The following is a 17,362-nucleotide window of genomic DNA, read 5'->3' on the forward strand; positions in this document are numbered from 1 at the left end:
TACATACATTACATTACTTATCCTGTACTGATCCTGAGTTATATCCTGTATTATACTCCAGAGCTGTACTCGCTATTCTGCTGGTGAGGTCACTGTGTACATACATTACATTACTTATCCTGTACTGATCCTGAGTTATATCCTGTATTATACTGTACTCACTATTCAGCTGGTGAGGTCATTGTGTACATACATTACATTACTTATCCTGTACTGATCCTGAGTTATATCCTGTATTATACTCCAGAGCTGTACTCACTATTCTGCTGGTGAGGTCACTGTGTACATACATTACATTACTTATCCTGTACTGATCCTGAGTTATATCCTGTATTATACTCCAGAGCTGTACTCACTATTCTGCTGGTGAGGTCACTGTGTATATACATTACATTACTTATCCTGTACTGATCCAGAGTTATATTCTGTATTATACTCCAGAGCTGCACTCACTATTCTGCTGGTGAGATCACTATGTACATACATTACATTACTTATCCTGTACTGATCCTGAGTTATATCCTGTATTATACCCCAGAGCTGTACTCACTATTCTGCTGGTGAGGTCACTGTGTACATACATTACATTACTTATCCTGTACTGATCCTGAGTTATATCCTGTATTATACTCCAGAGCTGTACTCACTATTCTGCTGGTGAGGTCACTGTGTACATACATTACTTATCCTGTACTGATCCTGAGTTATATCCTGTATTATACTCCAGAGCTGTACTCACTATTCTGCTGGTGAGGTCACTGTGTATATACATTACATTACTTATCCTGTACTGATCCAGAGTTATATTCTGTATTATACTCCAGAGCTGCACTCACTATTCTGCTGGTGAGATCACTATGTACATACATTACATTACTTATCCTGTACTGATCCTGAGTTATATCCTGTATTATACCCCAGAGCTGTACTCACTATTCTGCTGGTGAGGTCACTGTGTACATACATTACATTACTTATCCTGTACTGATCCTGAGTTATATCCTGTATTATACTCTAGAGCTGCACTCACTCTTCTGCTGTATCTGATGTACATAATCGTGGAATATGTTGAGGCTGTAGAAGTAATGAAGGTTACTTTGGTGACATTTCCCATTTCCTATGTAAATTCTGTAGCCTCAGGCAGTAAACATGCAGGAATACCACACAGGACGCCCACTGAGCAGCTATTACCAAGACAAAGAAAGAAATACAATGGAGGTGAGAACGTGCAGAGTGATGGACACAAGTGATCAGTATGTGAAGATGACACCGTGACGTGATGGAGGATTTCCTGCTCCTACATATGTGCAAATACTTGTTAGAACGTGTGAGCAGGAACACATTCATTATAATCTATCAATCTATCTCTATGTATCTATCGTCTATAGTCATGGGCGTAAATGTTGTCACCCCTGAAATGTTTCTATAAAATGAAGTATTCCTCACAGGAAAGGATTGCAGTAACACAGGTTTTGCTATACACATGTTTATTCCCTTTGTGTGTATATATATATAGATCTCCTCTCCTCTGTATATATATATATTGCAGTAACACAGGTTTTGCTATATACATGTTTATTCCCTTTGTGTGTATTGGAACTAAAACAAAAAAGGAGGAAAAAAGCAAATTGGACATAATGTCACCAAACTCCAAAAATGGTCTGGACACAATTATTGGCCCCTTAACTTAATATTTGGTTGCTCACCCTTTGGAAAAAATAAGTGAAATCAGTGTCTTCCTATAACCATCAATAAGCTTCTTACACCTCTCAGCCGGAATGTTGGACCACTCTTCCTATAACCATCAATAAGCTTCTTACACCTCTCAGCCGGAATGTTGGACCACTCTTCCTATAACCATCAATAAGCTTCTTACACCTCTCAGCCGGAATGTTGGACCACTCTTCCTATAACCATCAATAAGCTTCTTACACCTCTCAGCCGGAATGTTGGACCACTCTTCCTTTACAAACTGCTCCAGGTCTCTTATTGGAAGGCGCCTTTTCCCAACAGTAATTATAAGATCTCTCCACAGGTGATCAATGGGATTTAGATCTGGACTCATTGCTGACACTTCAGAACTCTCCAGCGCTTTGTTGTCATCCATTTCTGGGGCTTTTTGACGCATGTTTGGGGTCATTGTCCTGCTGGAAGACCCAAGATCTCGGACACAAACCCAGCTTTCTGACACTGGGCTGTACAGTGCGACCCAAAATCCATTGGTAATCCTCAGATTTCATGATGTCTTGTACACATTCAAGGCCCCCAGTGCCAGAGGCAGCAAAACAACCCAAAACATCACTGACCTCCACCATATGTCACTGTAGGCTCTGTGTTCTTTTCTTTGTAGGCCTCATTCCGTTTTCGGTAAACAGTAGAATGATTTGCTTTACCAAAAAGCTCTATCTTGGTCTTATCTGTCCACAAGACGTTTTCCCAGAACGATTTTGGTTACTCAAGTTCATTTTGGCAAATTGTAGTCTTGCTTTTTTATTTCACTGTGTCAGCAGTGGGGTCCTCCTGGGTCTCCTCCATAGTGGGGTCCTCCTGGATCTCCTCCATAGTGGGGTCCTCCTGGGTCTCCTCCATAGTGGGGTCCTCCTGGGTCTCCTCCATAGTGGGGTCCTCCTGGGTCTCCTCCATAGTGGGGTCCTCCTGGGTCTCCTCCATAGTGGGGTCCTCCTGGGTCTCCTCCATAGTGGGGTCCTCCTGGGTCTCCTCCATAGTGGGGTCCTCCTGGATCTCCTCCATAGTGGGGTCCTCCTGGGTCTCCTCCATAGTGGGGTCCTCCTGGGTCTCCTCCATAGTGGGGTCCTCCTGGGTCTCCTCCATAGTGGGGTCCTCCTGGGTCTCCTCCATAGTGGGGTCCTCCTGGGTCTCCTCCATAGTGGGGTCCTCCTGGGTCTCCTCCATAGTGGAGTCCTCCTGGGTCTCCTCCATAGTGGGGTCCTCCTGGGTCTCCTCCATAGTGGGGTCCTCCTGGGTCTCCTCCATAGCGTTTCATTTCATTTAAATGTCTACGGATAGTTCGCGCTGACACTGATGCTCCCTGATCCTGCAGGACAGCTTGAATATCTTTGGAACTTGTTTGGGGCTGCTTATCCACCATCGGGACTATCCTGCGTTGACACCTCATCAATTTTTCTCTTCCGTCCACGCCCAGGGAGATTATCTACAGGGCCATGGGGTGTAAACTTCTTGATAATGTTGCGCACTGTGGACAAAGACAAATCTAGATCTCTGGAGATGGACTTGTAACCTTGAGATTGTTGATATTTTCCCCCAATTTTGGTTCCCAAGTCCTCAGACAGTTCTCTTCTCCTCTTTCTGTTGTCCATGCTTAGTGTGGCACACACAGACACACAATGCAAAGACTAAGTGAACTTCTCTCCTTTTTATCTGCTTTCAGGTGGTATTTTTATATTGCCCACACCTGTTACTTGCCCCAGGTGAGTATAAAGGAACATCACGTGCTTGAAACAATCTTATTTATCCACGATTTTGAAAGGGGCCAATAATTGTGTCCAGACCATTTTTGGAGTTTGGGGACATTATGTCCAATTAGCTTTTTTTCCTCCTTTTTTTGGTTTAGTTCCAATACACACAAAGGGAATAAACATGTGTATAGCAAAACATGTGTTACTGCAATATATATATACAGAGGAGAGGAGATCTATATATATATATATACAAAGGGAATAAACATGTGTATAGCAAAACCTGTGTTACTGCAATATATATATACAGAGGAGAGGAGATCTATATATATATACACAAAGGGAATAAACATGTGTATAGCAAAACATGTGTTACTGCAATATATATATACAGAGGAGAGGAGATCTATATATATATATACAGAGGAGAGGAGATCTATATATATATATATATATATATATATACAGAGGAGAGGAGATCTATATATATATATATATATATATACAGAGGAGAGGAGATCTATATATATACACACAAAGGGAATAAACATGTGTATAGCAAAACATGTGTTACTGCAATATATATATATACAGAGGAGAGGAGATCTATATATATATATATATATATATATATATATATATATATATATATACAGAGGAGAGGAGATCTATATATATATATACAGAGGAGAGGAGATCTATATATATATATATATATACAGAGGAGAGGAGATCTATATATATATATATATATATATACAGAGGAGAGGAGATCTATATATATACACACAAAGGGAATAAACATGTGTATAGCAAAACATGTGTTACTGCAATATATATATACAGAGGAGAGGAGATCTATATATATATATATATACACAAAGGGAATAAACATGTGTATAGCAAAACCTGTGTTACTGCAATATATATATACAGAGGAGAGGAGATCTATATATATATACACAAAGGGAATAAACATGTGTATAGCAAAACATGTGTTACTGCAATATATATATACAGAGGAGAGGAGATCTATATATATATATACAGAGGAGAGGAGATCTATATATATATATATATATATACAGAGGAGAGGAGATCTATATATATATATATATACAGAGGAGAGGAGATCTATATATATACACACAAAGGGAATAAACATGTGTATAGCAAAACATGTGTTACTGCAATCCTTTCCTGTGAGGAATACTTCATTTTATAGAATAATCTCAGGGGTAATAATCTCATGACTCTGTCTCATATCTATCTATCAATCGCCGCAACTTGATTGCAGTTACTTCCATAACGGAATGTAGCATAGACACATAACTAGAAATATTGTTGTGGCTTCTGTGGGTCCGGCAGTCTGTAACCCAGATAGACTCTGCTGCACCCACTGCCTTATCCAGTACAATATAGGATAAAATGGGTGCAAAGCGCAGGACATATGGAAGATCTGGCGCATTGCTGGTGCGTGTAATGTGTTCTGATCTGGAGTAACCAAACCAGATGAGGATTCTGCAGGATTATCAGACATATATGGACCTAAAAATATGTATGAACCCAAAGACATATATGAGCCTAAACATATACACTGCTCAGAAAACATAAAGGGAACACTAAGACAACACAATGTAACTCCAAGTCACTGACACTTGTGTGAGATCCCACTGTCCACTCAGGAAGAACACTGATTGACAATCAATTTCACATCGAACAGACAACACGTGGAAATTATAGGCAATTAGCAAGGCACCCCCAATAAAGGAGTGGTTCTGCAGCTGGGGACCACAGACCACTTCTCAGTTCCTATGTTCCCTGGCTGATGTTTTGGTCACTTTTGAATGCTGGCGGTGCTTTCACTCTAGTGGTAGCATGAGACGGAGTCTACAACCCACACAAGTGGCTCAGATAGTGCAGCTCATCCAGGATGGCACATCAATGCGAGCTGTGGCAAGAAGGTTTGCTGTGTCTGTCAGCGTAGTGTCCAGAGCATGGAGGCGCTACCAGGACACAGGCCAGTACATCAGGAGACGTGGAGGAGGCCGTAGGAGGGCAACTGTTACGCCGAGCGCTCCGGGTCCCCGTTCCTCCCCGGAGCGCTCGCCTCATCCTCGTTGCTGCAGCGCCCCGGTCAGATCTCCTGACCGGGTGCGCTGCGGTACCGCCTCCAGCCGGGATGCGATTCGCGATGCGGGTGGCGCCCGCTCGCGATGCGCACCCCGGCCCCCGTACCTGACTCGCTCTCCGTCGGTCCTGTCCCGGCGCGCGCGGCCCCGCTCCCTAGGGCGCGCGCGCGCCGGGTCTCTGCGATTTAAAGGGCCAGTGCACCTATGATGGTGCCTGGTCCAATCTTCCTAATTACCTTGATTAGTTTCCACCTGTGCACTCCCTACTTATACCTCACTTCCCCTGCACTCCCTCGCCGGATCTTGATGCCCTTGTGCCTAGTGAAAGCTTTCCCTTGTTTGTTCCTAGCCCGTGTTCCAGACCTCCTGCCGTTGCCCCTGACTACGATCCTTGCTGCCTGCCCCGACCTTCTGCTACGTCCGACCTTGCTTCTGTCTACTCCCTTGTACCGCGCCTATCTTCAGCAGTCAGAGAGGTTGAGCCGTTGCTAGTGGATACGACCTGGTCACTACCGCCGCAGCAAGACCATCCCGCTTTGCGGCGGGCTCTGGTGAAAACCAGTAGTGACTTAGAACCGGTCCACTAGCACGGTCCTCGCCAATCCCTCTCTGGCACAGAGGATCCACCTCCTACCAGCCGGGATCGTGACAGCAACAACCCAGCAGCAGGACCGCTACCTCCACCTTTGTGCAAGGAGGAGCAGGAGGAACATTGCCAGAGCCCTGCAAAATGACCTCCAGCAGGACACAAATGTACATGTGTCCACTCAAACGGTCAGAAACAGACTCCATGAGGGTGGTATGAGGGCCCGACGTCCACAGGTGGGGGTTGTGCTTGCAGCCCAACACCGTGCAGGATATTTGGCATTTGCCAGAGAACACCAAGATTGGCAAATTCCCACTGGTGCCCGGTGCTCTTCACAGATGAAAGCAGGTTCACACTGAGCACATGTGACAGAGTCTGGAGACGTCGTGAAGAACATTCTGCAGCCTGCAACATCCTCCAGCATGACCGGTTTGGCGATGGGTCAGTAATGGTGTGGGGTGGCATTTCTTTGGGGGGGGGGGGGGGCGCACAGCCCTCCATGTGCTTGCCAGAGGTAGCCTGACTGCCATTAGGTACCGAGATGAGATCCTCAGACCCCTTGTGAGACCATATGCTGGTGCGGTTGGCCCTGGGTTCCTCCTAATACAAGACAATGCTAGATCTCATGTGGCTGGAGTGTGTCAGCAGTTCCTACAAGAGGAAGGCATTGATGCTATGGACTGGCCGCCCGTTCCCCTGAATCCGATTGAGCACATCAGGGACGTCTTAGTCCATCCACCACAGACTGTCCAGGAGTTGGCGGATGCTTTAGTCCAGGTCTGGGAGGACATCCCTCAGGAGACCATCCTCCACCTCATCAGGAGTATTCCCAGGCATTGTAGGGAGGTCATACGGGCACGTGGAGGCCACACACACTACTGAGCCTCATTGGGACTTGTTTTAAGGACATTACATAAAGTTGGATCGGCCTGTAGTGGGGTTTTCCTGTACAATGGAAAACGTTATGGTGAAATGCAATGCACTGAAAAAGCGGTAGCAGCGGACAGAGAAATCATGTTTACTTCTGCAAAATGTTACAAGTGACCGAACGGCTACAGAGTCAAGAAAATATTCTAAAGGTTTTTGCACTTTTTATCAGGATTGCACATTTAGGGATCAGTGTCAGGCTTCAGCCAGAAAGCCCCATAATAATGTAGATCAGTGGTCTCCAAACTGTGGACCCCCAGATGTTGCACAACTACAGCTCCCAGCATGCCTGGACGGTCTCCAAACTGTAAACTTCCAGATGTTATCATTGGCTGCCCAGGCATGCTGGGAGTTGTAGTTTTGCAACCACTGGAAAACACTGGTGTAGAGGATTGATCTCCAAACCGAGGACATGCAGATGTGGAGGACTTCAGTTTGAAAACCAATGCTCTACATCCTGCCGTCCTGCTGGTCCTCCCGCGGGTGTCAAACACAACTGTAAAAGTTGGGGGTCGTTTTATACACCCAGTCGTCTTATACGCCGGCATATACGGTATGTGCGACTTGTGCCGCGACCCTGGATTTAAAGCAGGGGTCTCAAACTCAAATGATCTGGGGGCCACTGGAGGTAGAGGTTGGGCCACATGTGCCCCTCTTATATAATGCCCCCTGTGCTGTGCCCCTCACATATAATGCCCCCTGTGCTGTTCCCCCCACATATAATGCCCCCTGTGCTGTGCCCCTCACATATAATGCCCCCATCCTGTGCCCCTCACATATAATGCCCCCATCCTGTGCCCCTCACATATAATGCCCCCTGTGCTGTGCCCCTCACATATAATGCCCCCTGTGCTGTTCCCCCCACATATAATGCCCCCTGTGCTGTGCCCCTCACATATAATGCCCCCTGTGCTGTGCCCCTCACATATAATGCCCCCTGCGCTGTGCCCCTCACATAGAATGCCCCCTGTGCTGTGCCCCTCACATATAATGCCCCCCTGTCCTGTGCCCCTCACATATAATGCCCCCATCCTGTGCCCCTCACATATAATGTCCCCATCCTGTGCCCCTCACATAGAATGCCCCCTGTGCTGTGCCCCTCACATATAATGCCCCCCTGTCCTGTGCCCCTCACATATAATGCCCCCATCCTGTGCCTTTCACATATAATGCCCCCTGTGCTGTGCCCCTCACATATAATGCCCCCTGTGCTGTGCCGCTCACATAGAATGCCCCCTGTGCTGTGCCCCTCACATATAATGCCCCCCTGTCCTGTGCCCCTCACATATAATGCCCCCTGTGCTGTGCCCCTCACATATAATGCCCCCTGTGCTGTGCCCCTCACATATAATGCCCCCTGTGCTGTGCCCCTCACATATAATGCCCCCTGTGCTGTGCCCCTCACATATAATGCCCACTGTGCTGTGCCCCTCACATATAATGCCCCCTGTGCTGTGCCCCTCACATATAATGCCCCCATCATGTGCCCCTCACATATAATGCCCCCTGTGCTGTGCCCCTCACATATAATGCCCCCTGTGCTGTGCCCCTCACATATAATGCCCCCTGTGCTATGCCCCTCACATTTAATGCCCCCTGTGCTGTGCCCCTCACATATAATGTCCCCATCATGTGTCCCTTACATAGAATGCCCCCTGTGCTGTGCCCCTCACATATAATGCCCCCTGTGCTGTGCCCCTCACATATAATGCCCCCTGTGCTGTGCCCCTCACATATAATCCCCCCTGTGCTGTTCCCCCACATTTAATGCCCCCTGTGCTGTGCCCCTCACATATAATGTCCCCATCATGTGCCCCTTACATAGAATGCCCCCTGTGCTGTGCCCCTCACATATAATGCCCCCTGTGCTGTGCCCCTCACATATAATGCCCCCTGTGCTGTGCCCCTCACATGTAATGCCCCCTGTGCTGTGCCCCTCACATATAATGCCCCCTGTGCTGTGCCCCTCACATATAATGCCCTCTGTGCTATGCCCCTCACATATAATGCCCCCTGTGCTGTGCCCCTCACATATAATGCCTCCTGTGCTGTGCCCTTCACATATAATGTCCCCTGTGCCCCTCATATATAATGCCCCCTGTGCTGTGCCCCTCACATATAATGCCCCCTGTGCTGTGCCCCTCACATATAATGCCCCCTGTACTGTGCCCCTCACATATAATGCCCCCTGTGCTGTGCCCCTCACATATAATGCCCCCTGTGCTGTGCCCCTCATATATAATGTCCCCTGTGCTGTGCCCCTCACATATAATGCCCCCTGTGCTGTGCCCCTCACATATAATGCCCCCTGTGCTGTGCCCCTCACATATAATGCCCCCTGTACTGTGCCCCTCACATATAATGCCCCCTGTGCTTTGCCCCTCACATATAATGCCCCCTGTGCTTTGCCCCTCACATATAATGCCCCCTGTGCTTTGCCCCTCACATATAATGCCCCCTGTGCTTTGCCCCTCACATATAATGCCCCCTGTGCTGTGCCCCTCACATATAATGCCCCCTGTGGTGTGCCCCTCACATATAATGCCCCCTGTGCTTTGCCCCTCACATTAAATATTCCCTTTTCTTTGCCCCCCAAGTTTTTAAATCCCCCCCCCTCCTGTACGATATAGTGCCCCCTGGGCCCTGAGTATACTCGTCTTACTTACAGTATGTGAGCAGTGGGAACGGGATCACAGGCGTCGGCGCGATTATGTGACGTCATTGCCCCAGGCTGCCATGGATCTCGTCCCCGCGGCTCACACGCTGTGTACTCACATGTGAGGAAGGTAGTGAATGGAGGAGCTTACAGCTTCCGCTCCACCATGCTGGAGTACGGGCGCCCCCCCCCCCCATTGCCACAACATTTTGTTCCACTGGCTGCGAATTTAAAGTGACAAACGTTAGATGTAATGTTACCATCTTCATGTCACACAGTGGCCTAAGAGTAAACCGTACAGGATCTATCAGGGTCTGAGGTCCGCGCCGCCCTGAGGGCAACGTTTACATAAAAACAACACAAAAATAAAAAACCGTGAACGCGGAGGTCCCGCTATATACATACGTCATAGAGGTTGTAATGTAGAGTATCCTAGTACGGTATAATTGTTGTTATTATAGTAAACACTACAGTATCCTAGTACGGTATAGTATCGAAAAGTGGTATAGTACAGAATACAGTACAAAGTATAGTACAGAATAATATACATAAATACTTATAGTGCAGAATAATATACATAAATACTTATAGTACAGTATAATATACAAAAATACTTATAGTGCAGTATAATATACATAAATACTTATAGTGCAGTATAATATACATAAATACTTATAGTGCAGTATAATATACCTATAAACTTATAGTACAGAATAATATACATAAATACTTATAGTACAGTATAATATACATACATACTTATAGTGCAGTATGATATACATAAATACTTATAGTGCAGTATAATATACATAAATACTTATAGTACAGTATAATATACATAAATACTTATAGTGCAGTATAATATACATAAATACTTATAGTACAGTATAATATACATTTAAACTTATAGTACAGTATAATATACATATAAACTTATAGTACAGTATATTATACTTGTTACTATTATAGTATACAGTATCCTAGTATGGTATAGTACAGTATGATATACATATAAACTTATAGTACAGTATGATATACATATAAACTTATAGTACAGTATAATATACATAAATACTTATAGTACAGTATGATATACATATAAACTTATAGTACAGTATAATATACCTATAAACTTATAGTACAGTATAATATACATAAATACTTATAGTACAGTATAATATACATATAAACTTATAGTACAGTATATTATACATATAAACTTATAGTACAGTATAATATACCTATAAACTTATAGTACAGTATAATATACCTATAAACTTATAGTGCAGTATAATATACATAAATACTTATAGTGCAGTATAATATACATAAATACTTATAGTACAGTATAATATACATATAAACTTATAGTACAGTATAATATACATATATACTTATAGTACAGTATAATATACCTATAAACTTATAGTACAGTATAATATACATATAAACTTATAGTACAGTATATTATACATATAAACTTATAGTACAGTATAATATACCTATAAACTTATAGTACAGTATAATATACATAAATACTTATAGTACAGTATAATATACATAAATACTTATAGTGCAGTATAATATACATAAATACTTATAGTACAGTATAATATACATAAATACTTATAGTACAGTATAATATACATAAATACTTATAGTACAGTATAATATACATATAAACTTATAGTACAGTATAATATACCTATAAACTTATAGTACAGAATAATATACATAAATACTTATAGTACAGTATAATATACATATAAACTTATAGTACAGTATAATATACATATAAACTTATAGTACAGTATAATATACATATAAACTTATAGTACAGTATATTATACTTGTTACTATTATAGTATACAGTATCCTAGTACGGTATAGTACAGTATGATATACTTATATAGTTATAGTACGGTATATTTTACTTGTTACTAATATATATACAGTATACAGTTATATATTCCATGCAACTCCCTTCCTAGGCCAGCAGCATATATATATATATATATATATATATATATATATATATATATACTGTATATATATAGCAGGATGTGCTGGGGCTTTTAGTCCTCCAGAGCGGAAAAGCTTCACAGCAGTGGTCTCCAAACAGTGGCCCTCCAGATGTTGCAAAACTACAACTCCCAGCATGCTGGGAGTTGTAGTACTGCATGCGTTATAAAGGTTTTATGCCATTTTTTATCTTTTATAGCTATACAGGACGGCACACTCAGGATTTCCCCTTGTGTAATCTACGCCGCAGTTTTGGATATTTTTTGCCTTAGTGATATGATGGTGTTTTTTACCTGCCGTGTGTGTCTGTGTGTCAGGGCCTGGCTCCATGCAGATCCTTTGTGCTGGCAAATAATATCTGCAGACGGCTCAGCCTCCCCCTCTCCTCCTCTCCTCCCCCTCTCCTCCCCCTCTCCTCCTCTCCTCCTCCTCTCCTCCTCCTCTCCTCCTCTCCTCCTCCCATACTGTGACACACTCATCCTTTCACCAATGACACCGGCCGCAGCGAACACATCATCTCCTCACACACATCTGGATTGGTGCAGCCGCCTGAAGCCATCTGAGACCAGCATGTTACCATAACAATAACCAGGCTTGTTATGGGGAGATCTAACATGTATATACACCGTATATATATATATAAACAATATACGATCCAACTAAATACGGTGCATACACATGCTATATATACACGTACATGATGCATATATATGGTGTAACTATATACGGTGTATATACATGTTATATATTCATACATGTTGCATATATATATATATATATATATATATATATATAAAAGGGGTCAGTACTTTGTGTAACCTGAAGAGGTGTCCTCTCCCTGAGGAAAGTACTGACCCCTTTTAAAGCCTCAGGCCTCTCACCACAGCCAAGCCAGATCACCCTGCTCTGTACTGACGAGGGGCAAGAACCCCGAAACAGCTGTCTGCAGATGGGTCAAAACTTCCCTTTTGGGGAGTAGTCTGGCTTGGCATATATCCCGTTCAGCTTTTTATATTCCTTAACAGGAGCTAAGCTGATACCAGGGAACACTACCTGAAAAGGTTGTGTAATGAGCTGCTTTGCATATTCCCCTATATATATATATATATATATATATATATATATATATATATATATGTCTACAGTCATGGCTGTAATTGTTGCCCCTGAGATTTTTCTAGAAAATGAAGTATTTCTCACAGGAAAGGATTGCAGTAACACATGTTTTGCTATACACATGTTTATTCCCTTTGTGTGTATTGGAACTAAACCAAAAAGGGAGGAAAAAAAGCAAATTGGACATAATGTCACCAAACTCCAAAAATGGTCTGGACAAAATTATTGGCCCCTTAACTTAATATTTGGTTGCACACGCTTTGGAAAAAATAACTGAAATCAGTGTCTTCCTATAAGCATCAATAAGCTTCTTACACCTCTCAGCCGGAATGTTGGACCACTCTTCCTATAACCATCAATAAGCTTCTTACACCTCTCAGCCGGAATGTTGGACCACTCTTCCTATAACCATCAATAAGCTTCTTACACCTCTCAGCCGGAATGTTGGACCACTCTTCCTATAACCATCAATAAGCTTCTTACACCTCTCAGCCGGAATGTTGGACCACTCTTCCTATACCCATCAATAAGCTTCTTACACCTCTCAGCCGGAATGTTGGACCACTCTTCTTATAACCATCAATAAGCTTCTTACACCTCTCAGCCGGAATGTTGGACCACTCTTCCTATAACCATCAATAAGCTTCTTACACCTCTCAGCCGGAATGTTGGACTCTTCCTTTACAAACTGCTCCCGGTCTCTTATTGGACGGCGCCTTTTCCCAACAGTAATTATAAGATCTCTCCACAGGTGATCAATGGGATTTAGATCTGGACTCATTGCTGACACTTCAGAACTCTCCAGACAACTCTTCATGATGTCTTGTACACATTCAAGGCCCCCAGTGCCAGAGGCAGCAAAACAACCCAAAACATCATTGACCTCCACCATATGTCACTGTAGGTACTGTGTTCTTTTCTTTGTAGGTCTCATTCTGTTTTCGGTAAACAGTAGAATGATTTGCTTTACCAAAAATCTCTATCTTGGTCTCATCTGTCCACAAGACGTTTTCCCAGAAGGATTTTGGTTACTTAAGTTCATTTTGGTAAAACGTATTCTTGCTTTTTAATGTCTCTGATGCTCCCTGAGCCTGCAGAATATCTTTGGAACTTGTTTGGGGCTGCTTATCCACCATCCGGACTATCCTGCGTTGACACCTTTCATACATTTTTCTCTTCCGTCCACGCCCAGGGAGATTATCTACAGTGCCATGGGTTGTAAACTTCTTGATAATGTTGCGCACTGTGGACAAAGATAAATCTAGATCTCTGGAGATGGACTTGTAACCTGGAGATTGTTGATATTTTTCCACAATTTTGGTTCCCAAGTCCTCAGACAGTTCTCTTCTGCTCTTTCTGTTGTCCATGCTTAGTGTGGCACACACAGACAAACAATGCAAAGACTAAGTGAACTTCTCTCCTTTTTATCTGCTTTCAGGTGGTATTTTTATATTGCCCTCACCTGTTACTTGCCCCAGGTGAGTATAAAGGAACATCACATGCTGGAAACAATCTTATTTATCCACAATTGTGAAAGGTGCCAATAATTTTGTCCAGACGAATTTTTGGAGTTTGGTGACATTATGTCCAATTTGCTTTTTTTCCTCCTTTTTTGGTTTAGTTCCAATACTCACAAAGGGAATAAACATGTGTATAACAAAACATGTGTTACTGCAATCCTTTCCTGTGAGAAATACTTCATTTTATAGAAAAATCTCAGGGGTGCCAACATTTCAGGCCATGACTGTATATGCAACACGTACGTTTATATATAGCATGTGTATGCACTGCAGAATACATGTGCTAGTGTATGTGGTGATGATGGGAAGTGCATGCAGGGAGTTGTAGTTTTGGAACAGCTGGAGGCACACTGGTTGGGAAATAATGATCTAGGCATTCTGGAATTACCTGTTAAGCAATTGCCCTATTACACATCTCTGATTTATAATGTCTATTATTCTGGAAAACCTTCTGCACCTCTACAGATATTAGTCATTTTAGCTCTTGGTGACTATTCTTGGCCTCACCCACATTTGTCTACAGGACTATAAGTATTATGTTTCTTTAGTACCTTGCCAGTATAACGAAAAGACTTCTTCTGCAAGGGAAGAAAGCAGAGGCTACATTGTCAGCTGCCAGAGGGGGGAGGAGCAGAACCTCTGCACTAACATGGCACTATGGCTGAAAAGGCTCCTTTTGCAGGGGAAGTAAGACTGGACAATATTGTCAGCTGCCAGAGGGGGAAGGAGCAGAGCCTATGCAGTAACATGGCAGTATAGCAAAGTAGACTCCTTCTGCAGGGGAAGTAACAAGGACTAAACTGTCAGCTGCCAGAGGGGGAAGGAGTAGAGCCTATGCAGTAACATGGCAGTATAGCAAAGTAGACTCCTTCTGCAAGGTAAGAAAGAAGAGGGTATATTGTCAGCTGCCAGAGGAGGAAGGAGCAGTGTCTCTGCAGTAACATGGCAGTATAGCTGAGAAGACTCCTTCTGCAGGGGAAGTAACAAGGACTATATTATCAGCTGCCAGAGGGGGAAGGAGTAGAGCCTATGCAGTAACATGGCAGTATAGCAAAGTAGACTCCTTCTGCAAGGTAAGAAAGAAGAGGGTACATTGTCAGCTGCCAGAGGAGGAAGGAGCAGTGTCTCTGCAGTAACATGGCAGTATAGCTGAGAAGACTCCTTCTGCAGGGGAAGTAACAAGGACCATATTATCAGCTGCCAAAGGGGGAAGGAGCAGAGCCTATGCAGTAACATGGCAGTATAGAAAAGTAGACTCCTTCTGTTAGGTAAGAAAGAACAGGGGACATTTTTAGCTGCCAGAGGGGGAAGGAGCAGTGTCTCTGCAGTAACATGGCAGTATAGCTGAGAAGACTCCTTCTGCAGGGGAAGTAACAAGGACCATATTATCAGCTGCCAAAGGGGGAAGGAGCAGAGCCTATGCAGTAACATGGCAGTATAGAAAAGTAGACTCCTTCTGTTAGGTAAGAAAGAACAGGGGACATTGTTAGCTGCCAGAGGGGGAAGGAGCAGTGTCTCTGCAGTAACATGGCAGTATAGCTGAGAAGACTCCTTCTGCAGGGGAAGTAACAAGGACTATATTATCAGCTGCCAAAGGGGGAAGGAGCAGAGCCTATGCAGTAACATGGCAATATAGAAAAAGTAGACTCCTTCTGTTAGGTAAGAAAGAACAGGGGACATTGTCAGCTGCCAGAGGGGGAAGGAACAAAACCTCTGCAGTAGCATAGTAGTTTATCTGAGAAGAATCTTTCTACAGAGGACCTAAGAAGAGACAATATTGTCATCTGCCAGAGGGGGGAGAATCAGAGCCTTTTTAGTAACATGACAGTGTAAATGAGAAGACTTCTGCTGGGAAATTAAGATGGGAATATATTGTCAGCTGCCAGAGGATGAAGGAGTAGAACCTCTGCAGTAAAATGACAGCTAAGAACACTTCTTCTCCAGGAAAAGTAAGGAGGGACCATATTGTCAGCTGCCAAAATGGGAAAAAACTGAGCCTCTGCAGTAATATGGCAGTATAGCTGAGAAGACTTCTTCTACAGGGAAAGTAACAAGGGACAATATTGTCAGCTGCCGGAGGAGGAAGGAGAAGAGCCTATGATGAATATGGCAGTTTAACTGGGAAAACTCCTTTAGGTGACAAAAGAAGGGGATATATTGTCAGCTGCCAGAAGGGGAAGGAGCAGAACCTCTGCAGTAGCATGGTAGTTTAGCGGAGAAGACTCTTTCTACAGAGGACCTAAGAAGAGACAATATTGGGAGGAGAATCAGAGCCTTTTTAGTAACATGGCAGTGTAGATGAGAAGACTCCTGCTGGGAAATTAAGAAGGGAATATATTGTCAGCTGCCAGAGGATGAAGGAGCAGAGCCTCTGCAATAGCATGGCAGTATAGCTGAGAAGACTCCTTGTGTTGAGGAAGTAAGAAGGGGCATTAATTTCAGCTTCCAAAGGAGGAAGGAGTAGAGACACTGCAGTAATATAGCAGTATAGCTGAGAATTCTTCTTCTACATGGGAAGTAACAAGGGACAATATTGTCAGCTGCCAGAGGAGGAAGGAGTAGAGACACTGCAGTAATATAGCAGTATAGCTGAGAATTCTTCTTCTACATGGGAAGTAACAAGGGACAATATTGTCAGCTGCCGGAGGAGGAAGGAGTAGATACACTGCAGTAATATAGCAGTATAGCTGAGAATTCTTCTTCTACATGGTAAGTAACAAGGGACAATATTGTAAGCTGCCGGAGGAGGAAGGAGTAGATACACTGCAGTAATATAGCAGTATAGCTGAGAATTCTTTTTCTACATGGGAAGTAACAAGGGACAATATTGTCAGCTGCCAGAGGAGGAAGGAGAAGAGCCTATACTGTCTATTGCAGTAAAGCTAAGAAGACTCCTTTAGGGGCCCTAAAAAGGGGATATATTGTCAGCTGCCAGAGAGGGAAGGAGCAGAACCTCTGCAGTAGCA

The 17,362-nt window shown here is 43.6% G+C and overlaps 1 protein-coding gene across 9 annotated transcripts in view; it reads right to left on the reverse strand.

Moving 5' to 3' along the window:
• DHCR7 (7-dehydrocholesterol reductase) overlaps positions 1–17,362 on the reverse strand; it is a 100,593-nt gene that overhangs the window by 17,238 nt on the left and 65,993 nt on the right. The window contains exon 1 of one of the 9 annotated variants that reach the window (XM_056527928.1): positions 12,054–12,146. The exons of the other annotated variants lie outside the window; for them this stretch is intronic. Within the exon in view, the coding sequence (XP_056383903.1) occupies positions 12,054–12,090 (37 nt within the window). The 5' untranslated portion in view covers positions 12,091–12,146. Of the gene's footprint in view, positions 1–12,053; positions 12,147–17,362 lie in introns of those variants that run through there. 9 annotated transcript variants of the gene reach the window in all.

This window comes from Hyla sarda, chromosome 6 (assembly GCF_029499605.1).
Source record: "Hyla sarda isolate aHylSar1 chromosome 6, aHylSar1.hap1, whole genome shotgun sequence".
In the NCBI taxonomy this organism is placed as follows: Eukaryota; Metazoa; Chordata; class Amphibia; order Anura; family Hylidae; genus Hyla; species Hyla sarda.